Source organism: Bos indicus, chromosome 21 (genome assembly GCF_029378745.1).
Source record: "Bos indicus isolate NIAB-ARS_2022 breed Sahiwal x Tharparkar chromosome 21, NIAB-ARS_B.indTharparkar_mat_pri_1.0, whole genome shotgun sequence".
NCBI lineage: Eukaryota > Metazoa > Chordata > Mammalia > Artiodactyla > Bovidae > Bos > Bos indicus.
Genome location: NC_091780.1, coordinates 24663135 through 24679263, shown reverse-complemented (window position 1 = coordinate 24679263; position 16129 = coordinate 24663135). Strand labels below are relative to the sequence as shown.

General features: G+C 42.4%; 1 protein-coding gene across 2 annotated transcripts in view; it reads left to right on the top strand.

Moving 5' to 3' along the window:
• The window catches only part of ADAMTSL3 (ADAMTS like 3), a 380959-nt gene that overhangs the window by 114942 nt on the left and 249888 nt on the right, over positions 1 to 16129 (top strand). For both annotated transcript variants that reach the window (XM_070775206.1, XM_070775210.1), the window contains exon 4: positions 11893 to 12020. In XM_070775206.1, the coding sequence (XP_070631307.1) occupies positions 11893 to 12020 (128 nt within the window). The remainder of the gene's footprint in view (positions 1 to 11892; positions 12021 to 16129) is intronic.

The window sequence follows — 16129 nt, the reverse complement described above, 5'->3', positions numbered from 1 at the left end:
GATCACAGAGTCAGACACAACTGAGCAACTGAACAATGACAACAGTGTTGTACACCTGAAACTCATGTAATGTTAACACTTAATTCTGTCTCAATGAAAAAAACGGAACAAACAGCAACAAAGCCCCTCACATCTATGCCCTCCTCTTTCAGACACTGGCGGTGTCCAGCCTGGGCTCTTGTTTCCTGTCTGCTCTATGCAGTGGCCCTTCCAGCTCTGCACTTAAGTGAGGCTCTCCTCCTTCAGTCCTTCCCCACACTCCTGCCAGAGTAATTTTTCCAAAATACAATTTACCGAAGTCATTCCTCTGCTTAAAAATATTCCAGTGAGTCAATAAATTACTGGGCTGGAAAGCTTCCCTTTGTCCTCCAGATCCACTCTTCACTGCTCCCCACCCTGTGCTGCATACCCCGCCCACCCTGGGAGGCTGACCTGTGCGGACCGCGTCAGTGGTCTCCCCAGGCCCTCTGGCTCCTGGGTGGGTTTGGCCAGTAGCGAGCACTGCAGAGGAGTGGCTCGAGGGAGGAGAGAAGTGTATTTGTTTGCCCAGCTCTCACTTTATGAGGTTGCTGTGGGCTATAATTCTTTTTTTGTTTCAAGATTTTTTTTTTTTTTTATGATGAGGACCATTTTTAAAGCCTTTATTGAATTTGTTACAGTATTGCTTCTGTTTTATGTTTTGGCTTTTGGGCCGTGAGGCATGTAGGATCTTAGTTCCCTCACCGGGAATTGAACCTGCATCCCCCTGCATGGGAAGGTGAAGTCTCAACCACTGGACTGCCAGGGAAGTCCTCTGTAATTCTTGAGCAAAGGCCTTAGTTTCTATCCACCAGCCCTTTACACGTAGCCCTTGCCTGCCTTTACCGCATCTTGCAAGCATGGCCCAGGCAGATAATGTGGACTGTCGGGCGCTGTACCAGCCCTGAGGTTTCCCTGTATCTTGTCTCATCTGAGTAGAGTGTGTGTAAGCTTTTCTTTTATTGATTGGAGTACAGCTGATATATAATGTTGTGTTAATTTATGCTGTATGCAAAGTGTGTTTTTAAAATGCTCCTCAAGGGACTTCCCTGGAGGTCCACTGGCTAAAACTCCATGTTGCCGATGCAGGGGACCCAGGTTTAATTCCCGGTCATGCAGGAGACACGGGTTCGATCCTTGGGTCGGGAAGATCCCCTGGAGAAGGGAATGGCAACCTGCTCTAGTATTCTTGCCTGGGAAATCCCATGGACAGAGGATCCTGGCAGGCTACAGTCTATGGGGTCACAAAGAGTTGGACACAGCTTAGCAACTGAACAACAAAACATCAGGGAACTAGATCCCACATGCTGCAACTAAGACCAGGCAGCCAAATAAATCGGTTTAAAAAATAAAGTATGTATAAAAAATAAATCACTCCTCAGATTATCCCCATCTGAATCGGCCCTTTTTCCCGCTGGGACCTAGTTCTCCCACCTAACATGCTGGACTAAGTTGCTGTATATGAAAGGCCTGCCTCACTCTCAGAAGTCTGGAAGTGTTTAGTTGGTTTTCCTTTATCCTGACAGAGAGAAGCTATGGTTGCAATGATTTGGGACCTCTTCATGGCATTTGTTGGAGGTTTTTTTCTTTTACTAGAATAATTGTTGTTGTTCATTATTTCCGTCATGTCCTACTCTTTGCGACCCCATGGACTACAACATGCCAGGCTTCCCTGTCCTTAACTGTCTCAAGAGTTTGCTCAAACTCATGTCCATTGAGTCAATGATGCCATCCAACCTTCTCATCCTCTGTCACCCACTTCTCTTGCCCTCCATCTCTCCCAGCATCAGGGTCTTTTCCAGTGAGTCAGCTCTTTGCATCAGGTGGCCAAAGTGTTGGAGCTTCAGCTTCAGCATAGTTCCTTCCAATGAATATTCAGGGTTGATTTCCTTTAGGATTGACTGGTGCAGTAGGCTGCATCAACCTCTATACCAGGAAGTTGAGAGTGACGGTGACTGGAGTACATAACCAGGTCGGGCTATGCCTGGCTAACTAGGGAAGGAGACTCAGTGAGGTGAGGAATCCCAGAGCTGGGGCCAGCCTCCTAGGTAGTGATGGGATGGCAGGAAAAATCCAGACGCAAGAGGCTTGCTCAGAAGCTCTCCCAAACTATACTCATCTCAGCTTTAGGGAAAGAGGGCTGGTGGGTCCTAGATCTTCACTCAGTGGTCACCTGCAAATAGAGCTGCTCCAAGAGGAGCGTCTTGGTATTTTTTGGGGGGTTTGCAAAAGTGAGCAGGACTTGTCGAATGTGTTTGGGCAATCATGGGAAATACGGTGTGCTTGGAATATGGGATGTGGTATGAGTCTGATCTGCAGGAACTAGAGCTGAAGGATGAGAAAGAGCAGGTCATAGACAGTCTGGAGGTACAGAACAAGTGTTCCAGGGAATCAGTGAAGGGTTTTCAGTTTTCATAAGGTAGGTGGGCTTCCCTGGTGGCGCAGTGGTAAAGAATCCACCTACCAACGCAGAAGACATGAGTTTGATCCATGAATTGGGAAGATCCCCTGGAGAAGGAGATGGCAACCCATTCCAGTATTCTTGCCTGGGAAATTCCATGGACAGAGGAGCCTAGAGAGCTAGTCTATGGGGTAGCAAAGAGTCGGACACAACTTGGCAACCAAAGAACAACAACAAAATAATAGGTAACACATTGGTTAGGAAAGGGGGGACCAAATCCTAGTGGTCAGTGACCATCATGGTAATGACCTGTGGATATACGTACCTCCCAGTGGAGTGCAGAATGAACCAAGAAAACAGAGGCATATGCCTAGCACACAGCTTTCCATATGTTGGTATTTTAGGTATTCTAGCTGAACTGAATTATTGGATCACTGTGATAGCTTGAGTGACATTATATGTCATTTACCCAATTCATATTAAGAAATTGTTGTTAAAGATCTTAAGGTAGTATTGACCTTGAAGACTGTATTTACTGTTAACAAAAATCTGAGCCGTTTGCCATCTCCTAAAATAACCTTTGTGGTAACACTGGAATGAACATTTACTTGATGCCTGGGCAGTTGTATCCCAGTGGAACCTATTTTGAGTTGTTTTTAATATGGAGTTGTTAATGTAGCATTTGCAATAAGTGACCTTATACGTGAAATCTGTGTTTAATTACGAACGTTTTTGTAAGACTAGTTGAACTGTACTATTCATTATAAGTCACAGATTTAAGAACTTGTCAGGGAAATATTTTATGATTTGATTTATGCATGGGGATGCAAGGAAGGCAAGAAGTCCTCAAGCCTTTATGAGATTGTAAGCACACTTATTCCTACAATATTCTTGGCTTTAACTGGTCCTATTATATAATGAGTAAACAATATATTTTAAAAAATTTTTCTTCCAGAATATTCCCTAGGTAAAACTTTACTTAGGAAAATAGGATTTCCTAAAAGATCTTGAAGCTTGATAGTTTTAACCAAACAGCACAACATGTTGCATCTCTGGATATGTTTTCACAGGTTGCCCTTTAGTGTTTTTATTCCCCCTTAAGAAAAATAACTTTTATTGGGTGTTTTATTGCATAAAGTATACATGTTCATTGTATTAAACTGGGAGATATAAATGAGCAAAAGGAAGAAAATAGAGTGTTGTAATTCCGTTACAATTAGAAAACAGATTTGAGTCAAAAATAAGAACACACTTGCAATCCCACTACATGGGAGAAGTTGATGTGGACATTCGAGGGTTAGCCCAGTGCTCCCAGCAGAACTAGTGTATTCCCTGGAGAAGGAAATGGCAACCCACTGCAGTATTCTTGCCTGGGAAATTCCATGGACAGAGGAGCTTGGCAGGATACATTCCATGGGGCTGCAAAGACTCAGACACAACTGAGTGACTGAACAACAAACTGGAAAGTAACCGAGGTGGAAACTGTTTCTGTTTCAGCATCTACTTGCTCTGGTCCCTTGTGTCTATGGCTCTCAGTGACTGAGGGCTGATTCTGATCCTTTAGGTTCTCTCACCTGCTACTCACTGTCTTGAGGACCTGATTCTCATCCTCACTGAACCTTGAACATTGCAAGCCCTTTGTATATGTTCGTATGCGAGAGTTAACCAATGCATCTTGGCCGTGAACATTGGTCAAGAATATTCCTAAGAAATGCTACAAATGAACTTTAAAACAGAAAGAGACTCACAGAGAACAAACTTATGGTTGCCGGGGGGAGGAACGGGGGGAAAAGATCGTTAGGGCGTTTGGGATGGACATGTACACACTGCTGTATTTAAAATGGATAACCAGCAAGGACCTACTCTATAGCACAGGGAACTCTGCTCAGTGTTATGGGGCAGCCTGGATGGGAGGGGAGTTCAGGGGAGAATGGATACATGTATATGTATAGCTGAGTCCCTTCGCTGTCCACCTTAAACTATCACAACATTGTTAATCAGCTATACTCAGCTATATAAAAAGTTAAAGAAGGCAGGCCTTCCTCATGGAATAATTTCGATAAAATCAAATATTTTGGAAAAACGTAAGTGGGGCTCTGCTTGCAACATGTTGTTGTTGTTCAGTCGCTAAGTTGTGTCTGACTCCTTGTGACCCCGTGGACTGCAGCACACCAGGATTCCCTGTCCTTCACTATCTCCTGCAGTTTGCTCAGATTCATGTCCATCAAGTCAGTGATGCCATCTAACCATCTCATCCTCTGTCACCCTCTTCTTTTGCTTTCAATTTTTCCCAGCATCAGGACCTTTTCCAGTGAGTCAGTTCTTCGCATCAGGTGGCCGAAGTATTGGAGCTTCAGCTTCAGCATCAGTCCTTCCAATGAATATTCAGGGTTGATTTCCTTTAGGTTGGCTGGTCTGATCTTCTTGCAGTCCAAGGGACTCTCAAGAGTCTTCTCCAGCACCACAATTTGAAAGCATCAATTCTTTGACACTCAGCCTTTTTTATGGTCCAACTCTCACATCCGTACAGGACTACTAGAAAAACCATAGCTTTGACTATATGGACCTTTGTCTGCAAAGTGATGTCTCTGTTTTTTTAATAGGCTTACAACATAGAGAGGGGGAGGAAAGCAAAAAGACTTCATTGAGATATGGAAGGAATGTTGTGGTCAAGTGAATTGCAGCAGCAGATCTGTTTGATCCAAGATGTGAAATGCTGACTGGGAGTGGTGATAAGTTGCTGCTGCTTTTGATTGGATTCCTGGTCCAGAAGGGCAGGCAAGGAGCATCTGGGAACAGAAGCAGGCTTCATCTGGGTCAGGCAGGAAGGAGTTCTGCATGGGCTCCCCCACATTTTGAGCATATGGTTCTGGAAGCTGCAGTTGTACATCTATAAAATGAGGATTGGTAATATCCACCTCAAGGGTTTGTTGAGACTGTTAGAAGCAATATAGGAAAAGTATTGGCAAGGATGGACCTCCCTGGTGACTCGGTGGTAAAGAATCCACCTGCGAATGTGGGAGACATGGGTTCAGTTCCTGACCTGGGAAGATACCCTGGAAAAGAAAATGGCAACCCACCCTACTATTCTTGCCTGGAGAATCCCATGGACAGAGGAGCCTGGCATGCTACAGTCCATGGGGTTGCAAAGAGGTAGACACAACTTAGTAATTAAAATGGCAACACCAACTATGACAAGGATGCTCACTCTGTACAAACATGGTAGCTGCTTTGTGCAGGACCAGATTCTTCAGCTTTTTCTTGGTGCACATTTCAGAGTCTGGCCCAGAACAGGGTCGCTGAGTGACATGATGTTGGTTGACTCAGACTTAGGGGTAAAGTCTATGGATAGGGTTCATGTGTGGATATGAGAGTTGGTCCATAAAGAGGCTGAGTGCCAAAGAATTGATATTTCAGATTCTGTTGCTGGAGAAGAAGACTCTTGAGAGACCCTTGGACAGCGAAGAGATCAAACCAATCAATCCTAAAGAAAATCAACCCTGAATATTCATTGGAAGGACTGATGCTGAAACTGAAACTCCAATACTTTGGCCACCTGATGCAAAGAGCTGACTCATTTGAAAAGACCCTGATGCTGGGAAAGATTGTAGGCAAGAGGAGAAAAGGGTGGCAGAGGATGAGATGGTTAGCATATGGCATCATTGGCTCAATGGACATGAACTTGAGCAAGCTCTGGGAGACAGTGAAAGACAGGGAAGCCTGGCATACTGCATTCCATGGGATCTCAAAGAGTCAGACACAACTTAGTGACTGAACAACAACAACAAAGGATTCAGATAACAACTTACCTTATAAAATGTTAATAACAAGGAATTTAATTAATCACTTTTCAGACAGCTCATGGGGATGTCTGAGAAGAAGGAATGGGGAATAGTGGTACCCAACTTACAATCAGAAGTTGCCTCTTCAGGGTGACTCTCAGGTCAAATATGGAACTAATATCAGTCAAACCTACTTTATTGTCACTAGATTTCAGAGCTGGAGCTGACCAAAGTGCGGCTGCTAAATATCTCTTCTCTCAGGAGACTCACCACCAACATGCAGCCCAAGAATACAGACCCCACCCCAGCATCTCTGATTCAATTCCTTTTGACGGCTGGCTTTTTCCCTCCCCACCAATCTTTCTGCCTCCTAATGCTTGATGATGGTGATTGGTTTTTGTTTCATATTTTTATTGTAATGTTAAACTGTGTTCACAGATTCCAAGTCTGATTAGTTGGCTGCTTACTTGGCATTAGGGTCTGCTTACTATTGTAAAAAAGCAGAAATGTGCATGTGGAATTCTGTAAGATGGGGGAGCTGTGTCTAGCATGTTTATCAGAGACTTGGGTGGAGCATGGAAACTGCAAAGCTGAGCAAAGTGACTTGTCGATGGGGTGACAGGATCAGGGTTCAAACAGATCTCAGCAGGCTGGTATTCTGGGCCAAAACCAACAAGAGGAAATTCAGTAGCGATTAAAGTTAAGTCTTGCCTAAGTTAAGATGGGAGAGAGCTGGCTCTCCTGTCATTGTTTGGAGGAAAAAAGACATTATTTTGAAGAACAATAGCTAGCTTATACTTATTGAGACATTCTGGCTTCCCTGGTGGTTCAGACAGTAAAGAATCTGTCTGCAATGTGGGAGACCCAAGTTTGATCCCTGGGTCCGGAAGATCCCCTGGAAAAGGGAATGGCTACCCACTCCATTATTGCCTGGAGAATCCCATGGACAGAGGAGCCTGGTGGACTACAGTCCTTGGGGTCACAAAGAATAGGACACAACTGAGTGACATTGAGTGAGAGAGATATTGAGACAGTCACTTATTACCTTTACTGAGATGCTGTGTGATACAGTCTATATAGATGATATTTATTTAAATACTGTTGGAGTAAAGTTATCTCTATTTTTCAATGAGTTTTAGAAAGGCTAAGAAGGCTATGACTCTTAACCAGAGTCATACAACTTTTAACCATTATGCAATACTGCCTCCATAATGAGATCCAATAAATGATGTGACTGGAAAAGGTAGGAAGAAAGGGGAAAGAAAGGAAGGGAGGGAAGGAGGAAGGAAGGGAGGAAGGGAAAGGGAGGGAATAAAGGGAGATGGAAACTTAGATTTCATCAAAAGAAACCTGGAGAATAGGGACACTGTGTGGTCTGTATTGTTCTCAGATAGCAATGTTATATTCTGGATGCTACATTTTAAAATAAAAAATGTGGAGACAGCAGAGTGCACAGAGAGGAAACATTCCCGAGACAGCTGGGACAATTGAGGATACCAGCTGGTTTGAGAAATCTCAAGAAGAGTTCTTCTGTAGCAGAGGATGGAGACTCACCATCCACTGCTCTAGAAGGCTAAAAGTTCCAGGGAAGCAAGTTCTCTTTCACTATAAGAAAGAATACACACAAATGTAAATGTTCAGAAATAACCCTGTGGCACTTTGTTCAGCCCCTAAAAGGTTTTGTTTTTCTAAATGTTTGTGTTATCATCATTATCATCATGCTGTTGGCACCAAATGGAAGAGATGAAAAGTAGGTATAAAATGGGGATGTCATTGCTACTCTTGGGAAAAGAAGATAGATGAGATGAGCAGGAAGATTGGCTGGTAGGAAATAGCAGTGGCATTTCAAAGCAAAATCTAACTGTCTTCATGGCCAGAGAGAGGAGAAAAACTCGAGGACCCCTTTGAGATGTCATTTTCTGTTTTCTTAGGAGAAAAAAAAAAGTCTTATTGATTCAATCAGAGAAACGAAAGACCTGCCTTTATAACTTGCCTACTTTAGTTATTTTAGAATCAAGATACTTTTTTTTTTTTGGTAAGTATAGGTGGAGAAGTTATGGAAAGAAACTCTAAACTGAACAGATGGGACAGTGGGAATAAAAACAAATTAAAACAATATTGCAATGAACTCTCAACTTTCACTTTAAAATATATATGATGATGTTTTTCAACTTTTCACATTCAACCTATCAGTATATCAAGTGACAAAATGAAAAATCAATTTCAGCTGTGTATATTTTAAATGTTTACCTAAAATGATTTGAACTCACCAACCTAAAAGCCCAGATGAATGTATTAAACTGCTTATTGTATTTTTTATGAATTAAAACTTTATTTTATATTACATTATAGACAGGACACAGTTCTGTGTGGTGACATTTGGTGTACAAAATTGAACTGAACAGTGGTCTAATTAGAGCAGTAAATAATATGGGTTTAATTAGCCCTTATCCCCGATGACAGACTTGATCAGTTGCCAGATATTTATTCTTTCCTTTCACTTGACTTTTGCTGAAATATTGCCTCTAGTAGGGCTGCTTACTGTGCTATAAATAGGTGACTTGGTAAGAAGCCAGGAAACCGACTGACCAGTGAGATGTGGGTAGAAATTATTGGAAAACCTCCTCCTTGCTAGGAGTCATTATTTCTTCATTTCACATTTGAAGGTCCTTTCTGCAGATCCCGCTCTTAATTTTTTATTTATTTTTTGGTTGGATGAGGTAACTTGGCCTAAAGGCTTAAGGAAATCTGTGTAATATCTAGTGGAGTCTCTTGCTACAGTTTATTAGATGTCAGGGTTTCCTGCATAAACTCTCCTGGCCTCTAACATAGGACTCACCTATGAAGTCCTGGCTGACTTCAGCTTTTCTGTATGTCAACAGGATGTGGTTTTGTTTGTTTGCTTGCTTGTTTTCAATTAAAATATTAAAGTGTTGGCTTTACAAAAGAACTTTACAAAATGCAGAGACACAAATAAAAAAGAAGTAAAATTGCTCAGCATCCTTCCACCTAGAGGTAGCGGCTGCTAACATTTTAATTAATCTCTGACTCTTTTCTCTGGGCACCCCTCCCAGAAAAGATCTGACACAACCATGACCAAACATTCAATTTGATGAAGCCAGGTGGTACTAGAATGGGTGTTTGTTTTCTCCAAACTTCTATGGATGTTCAATATGATTGCCTTTTAACCCCCAATTTTTAAAAAGAAATGTCAAATCCACAGAAGTTCAGAGAAAACTAACATCCATTCTAGTACCACCTGGCTTCATCAAACTGAATGTTTGGTCATGTTTGTGTCAGATCTTTTATGGGGAGAGGGAGGAGAATAAAACGTTCCGTTGGTATTCCTTTTGTGTGTTTCCCCAACAGCCTTCACTCCTCGTCTTGTTCTCTCCCTCCTTAAAGGCATCTTGGTGGTTTTCTTCCAGCCCATATGCTTGTGTTTTTATTGCTGCATTTTTGTGTGGATATTCACATTTGTTGGTGTTTAGTCACTAAGTCATGTCTGACTCTTTGCAACTGCATGGACTGTAGCCTGCCAGGCTCTGTCTGTGGGATTTGCCAGGCAAGACTGTTGGAGTGAGTTGCCATTTCCTACTCCAGGGGATATTTCTAAGCCAGGGATTGAACCTGCGTCTCTTATGTCTCCTGGATTCGAAGGCGAATTCTTCACCACTGAGCCACCTAGAAAACCTGGATATTCACATACTTATCCCTTTATCTATAGGTGGGATAGAAAATGCTATGTGTGTTTCCATTTTAACATAATTAAATCTGTTAGTCTTTTCCTTTAGGATTTCTACCTTGGTTGATGTATCTAGGACAATCTTTGTTACATCAAGTCTGTGTGATTTTAGTCTATAACTTTTTTACTATTTTATGGTTTCCACATTTAAAATATTGATTCCTGGAATATATCTGAATTAATTTTGGTGTATCTTGTGAAGAAGTTATCTATGGTTTTCTTTTAAACCATTCATCACACTGACTTGTGGTTCTATACTATGTTCTTATACTTGGGTCTGTTTCTGGGCTTTTTAAGAAAACTTAATAGATATGAATGCTTATTGCTATGCCAGTTCTATACTCTTTTAATTGAGGCAATATCCTTCTAATTTCCCATCTTTTACAGTTTTTTCTTGGCTCTTGTAGACATTTACTCCACTGGTTGAACTTTAGAATCATTTGTTAAGGTCCAGAAAACCCCCTTTTGAGATTTTGATTGGAGTTGTTATAAATTTATAGATGAATTTGGAGAGAATTGACATTTTGCAGTATTGAGTCCAGCTATTTAGGACTATGGTATGTTTCTCCATTTCTTTGAGTCTGCGTTAGTCCTCTTTGTAAAGTTTCGTAATTTTATTTAAGTAATACACATCATTTCTTTTCATTTCTGTGTGTATGTATGCTCAGTCACTCAGTTGTATCTGACTCTTTGCAACCCCGTGGGCTGTAGCCCACCTGGTGCCCGTGTCCATGGGATTTCCCAGGCAAGAATACTGGAGTGGGTTGCCGTTTCCTTCTCCAGGGTATCTTCCTGACCAAGGGATTGAACCCATGTCTCTTACATCTTTTGCATTGGCAGATGGATTGCTTACCATTGAGCCTATATCCATCTATATATTTAAAATTTTTTAAACTCTCCCAGTTCTCTTTTCTCTAACGTATCTTGATATAAGGGCTTCCCTGGTGGCTCAGATAGTAAAGAATCTGCCTGAATGCAGAAGACCTAGGTTCGATCCCTGGGTCAGAGAGATCCCCTAGAGGAGGAAATGGCAACTCATTCCAGTATTCTTGCCTGGAGAATCCCATGGACAAAGGAGCCTGGAGGGCTACAGTCCATGGGGTTGTATAGAGTTGGACATGACAAGCAACTAACACACACACACACACACACACACACACACACACACTATATTGATATAAATCAATGGTGGCAAATCCAGAAAACAAATTAAACCAACTGTATTCATAATTTAACTTTCTCTATTTTCTTGGACCCTGAAGCTTTATCTATTTTGTCTTCTTGGGGTGGAGCCTCTCTCAGGAGGTTCCACAAATCCCCATGCACAAAGGTTTCCTTGAAGTTTGCACCAGTCTATATGACAGACAGAGGTGAGAATGCCTTAGGTACAAGGTAGGACCCTGCTATGTAAGTTATAAAACAAATTAATAATAATAAATTTTATTTTTCATATTTAGCCAATGTATTTAAATGTTGAAATGATAAAATATCACATTTAAAACTGAGCTAGGAAGCCATCTGGATAAAACCCTCATAAGTGGAAAGGTATTCATGTGCCTCTAGTTTCCATATAAAACTATCTTATGTGTGGGACTCCCCTGGTGGCCCAGTGGCTAAGACTCTGTGCTCCCAATGCAGTGAACCCCAGTTCAATCCCCAGTCAGGGAACTAGGTCCTGCATGCCACAATTAAGAGTCCACATGCCCCAGTGAAGATCGAAGATGCCGTGTACCAGCAGTTAAGACCCAGTGCAGCCAAGTAAATAAATAAATATTTTTTTAAAACCCTAACTATTGTGTGTGTTTGATGTAACCATTCTGAAGCAAACACTTTCAGGCAACTTTAGTGCTTGTGAACAGCTTAGACTAAGAGTCTGCAAAAACTAGGAAAGCCTTTGGGTATCTCTAGCATTTTGTCTATAATTTATTGTGCTTTCCATTTCCCAGACCTCAAGAAACACTCGTTCAGATGAAGAGAAAGATAGCAACTGGGACGCCTGGGGAGACTGGAGTGACTGCTCGAGGACTTGCGGGGGAGGAGCCTCATATTCTCTGCGGAGATGTTTGACTGGCAGGTAAGTGGCAGCTTCATCTGCTCTTCTCTGTGGGACGTCAGCCCCTTTGGATGGGTGGTGTTGGGAAGACAACTTGGCTTCATGGCTTTAGAAAGTACTGTGCTGGTGGTATAACATCTGCAATGTCTAAATATTTAGTGGCTTCCCTGGTGGCTCAGACGGTAAAGAATCTGCCTGCAATGCAGGAGACCTGGGTTCGATCCCTGGGTCAGGAAGATGCCCCGGAATAGGAAATGGCAACCTGCTCCAGTATTCCTGCCTGAAGAATTCCATGGACAGAGGAGCCTCGCAGGCTACTGTCTGTGGGGTCCCAAAGAATTGGAAGTGACTGACACTTTCACTTTCAGATAGGAAAAGAGTGGGGTTTATTTGTGTTTGTCTTTTACTTTTTAAAAGTGGTGTGTACCTCCCCAATCACCAAAAACTGAATATAAAAGCCAAACCCCATATATTAGAGCATTTTATATTTCCTTGGCATCATCCCTCATGCCCTGCCCTCATAAAAAATATATCCTGTGATAAATGCCAAGGCAATAATTAGGAAGAATAAAGGGGATGAGACTACTTAACCTCAAAATTTTGATCAAGGTTCCATTTGAATCACTGGTATAAATGGTCCTTATTCAAATCAAGGATCAGTTAAACACCATAAATTCCACTTATCCACTGGCAAAAGAGATAAAGGCAAAATTAGAAAATAAAAATAGTATGTACTTGTATTTGTTCAAAAGAATTAGAGGAATATATTAAGGACCATGAATGGGCATTTTCATCTTGTTGTCATACAACCAAAATGCTTCCATGCTTATTACTGTATTTAAAAAGTGCTTTGATTTTGCCTAGAATATGATTTTTTCCAAGTGGTCTATCTCAGTGTGAATTTGTGTCTTCTCTCTCCTAACTGTAGTTGGCTGCTACTGGAAGGGCTTCAAGTTAGGAAGGGCAACTCTTCAGCTTTTTCTGCCTTCTCTGTACATACTCAGAAAAAGAGATTTTGGCAAGAGTAGAGGAGAAGGAGGAGGAGTGGAGTGTTGCCATGACTTTGTGTGTGTGTGCGCTCAGTTGCTTGGTTGTGTCTGACTCTGCGACCCCATGGACTGTAGCCCGCCAGGCTCCTCTGTCCTGGGATTTCCCAGGCAAGAATACTGGAGTGGGTTGCCATTCCCTTCAGGGCATCTTCCCAGCCCAATTATTAACCCTCATCTCCTGCACTGGCAGAAAGATTCTTTACCACCGAGTCACCTGGGAAGCTCCTGCCATTAATTTAGGGAGCAGGCATTGATGCTATCTGGTTAGGAGGTATTTAAAGCTACTTTTCATCTATTGTGAACACTTTGATGGATTTCTCTGAGACGTTATCTCCTCCTCCTCCCCACCCCCACCCAGTCCCTTGGGATTCTTTGCGTGCAGTTCACTTGAGATGTGGTATTCGCAATCCTCTAACTTGGTAATGCTGCTCTTTCCTATTCTAGGACACCTAGACATGTCCCAGCCTCTCCCTATTTATATATACTCACCCCTCAGCAGCTGTCTTGGTATGTTTGTTCCTAAGACAACTCACACTGACTGTCTTGCATGCAGCCCACATCTGGTTCATTGGAAACCCTCCTGTCAACTTTGCTAAAGACACTTCCCAGTTCTAGGAGCCAATACAGCAACACTTTCTCTGCTTACACAGTCCACTGCAGCTGAGCTCTCAGCCCTTATGTATCTCAAGTGTGGATTAGATACCAACCAACTGCAAGGGACACCTATTGAACTCTTCAGCTGGCATTCCCAAAATTTCTTCCTCTTGACTGGGGGTTAGCAGATCGAAGCCCTTGTTTCTTCTCTTTCTGTTACAGCAGACTGAGGATTAGGCTCCCAGCATAGATTTCTCAAAGAAATCTTCAGAAATCCTTATACTACCCAAGTCTCCAGCTCCAAAATGTTTTTTATACCTTGGTGTGGGCAAGCAGTTTAACAATTGTGAATTAACTAACACAGAGGGACTTCCCTGGTGGTCTAGTGGTTGAGTCCACCTTGCAGTGTGGGGGATGTGGGTTCAATCCCTGGTCGGGGAACTAAGATCCCACATGCCATGGAGCAACTAAGTCTGCATGCCACAACTACTGGGTCTCTCTCCGGAAAGCCAGTTCCACAACTAGAGAGTCTGTGCATTGCAACAAAAGATCCCGCATGGCGCAATGAAGATCCTGTAGGCCACAACTAAGACCCAACACAGCTAAATGAATAAGTTAAAAAAATAAACTAGCACAGAACTTGCCCTCATGGTTCTTATAATCTAGAGAGACAAACAATAGACAAGTATGTAATCAAATTATGTGAAATTAACATTTTGTCAAGGGGGTAGGTAATGCCAACACAGGGAAGTCCTCTGTACTGAGAGTCTCTTTTTGAGACCCGACTGCTTAGAGGAAGTGAATTATATGAGGGTGGAGGGTTCAGTTCAGTTCAGTCGCTCAGTCGTGTCCAACTCTTTGCAACCCCATGAATCGCTGCACGCCAGACCTCCCTGTCCATCACCAACTCCCGGAGTTCATTCAGACTCACGTCCATCAAGTCAGTGATGCCATCCAGCCATCTCATCCTCTGTCATCCCCTTCTTCTCCTGCCCCCAATCCCTCCCAGCATCAGAGTCTTTTCCAATGAGTCAACACTTCGCATGAGGTGGCCAAAGTACTGGCGTTTCAGCTTTAGCATCATTCCTTCCAAAGAAATCCCAGGGCTGATCTCCTTCAGAATGGACTGGTTGGATCTCCTTGCAGTCCAAGGGACTCTCAAGAGTCTTCTCCAACACCACAGTTCAAAAGCATCAATTCTTTGGCGCTCAGCCTTCTTCACAGTCCAACTCTCACATCCATACATGACCACAGGAAAAACCATAGCCTTGACTAGATGGACCTTTGTTGGCAAAGTAATGTCTCTGCTTTTGAATATCCTATTTAGGTTGGTCATAACTGCTGCTGCTGCTGCTGCTAAGTTGCTTCAGTCGTGTCCAACTCTGTGCAACCCCGTAGATGGCAGCCCATCAGGCTCCCCCGTCCCTGGGATTCTCCAGGCAAGAACAGTGGAGTGGGTTGCCATTTCCTTCTCCATGGTCATAACTAATGGGCCATAAAATCCAGATACTGGAGCCAGCATATGTAAAGTTGCTGGAGCAGGAAATGAAAAGAGGCTTTTATTCCTGAAAAACAGTAGATAAGGGAGAAAGCAGAAAGGGCCAGTGTTGAAGAAGGAGGTAGATTAGTAGACTGTGGAAAAGAATCTCAGATTTTGGGGTTTCAAACACTAGGAAGCTGTCCAAAAAGAAAAAGCATATTTGGAACTGAAACAGGTTGTCAATATTTTATTTGGTCAAATAAAGGCAAAAATAAAAACAAACCAAAAATTCAACTATGGTCCACCATCACAGGCTTTTCAAGAAAGAATTACAATCAGAATTTTTGCATTTAAGCATTAAAAAGTAGACATAATCTTAGATTAAAAGACTTGCCTTTAAATTGAATTCATGTAGGTTTATAAAAATCTACTTTTTTGTCCTTATTTGTCTCACTTCGCTTTGGATCATGCTTTGGATGTAATAAACTATCACAGATATTAGCAGTCTAATGATGGGTAATTGGGAACCAGAAGTGAAAGTTGCTCAGTCGTGTCCAGCTCTTTGCAACTCTATGGACTATACAGTTCATGAAATACTCCAGGCAAGAATACTGGAGTGGGTAGCCTTTCCCTTCTCTGGGGGATCTTTCCAACCCAGGGATCAAACCCAGGTCTCTGGCATTGCAGGTAGATTCTTAACCAGCTGAGCCACCAGGGGAGCCTGGGAACCAGAAACTGAGAAGTAAAAAATAATCATGGACTTAGAACTTGAGACTGCCAGATCCCTGAAGGCAGTGATATGCAGAAAATGACTTTATCTGAGTCATATTTTTTATCCAGGCATTTACCAGTTTTTAAGCAGTAAGAGGCAGAGAAGTCAAGCAGAAACCAGCTTCTAAGAAGCTGAGAAACTGATCAGATTTACTGGCAGTTTCATAGTCCTAGAACATAAAAATTGGAGTTCAAAGCTGTGGTAAACACCTCAGGTGATAGTTTGTATCCTTGAA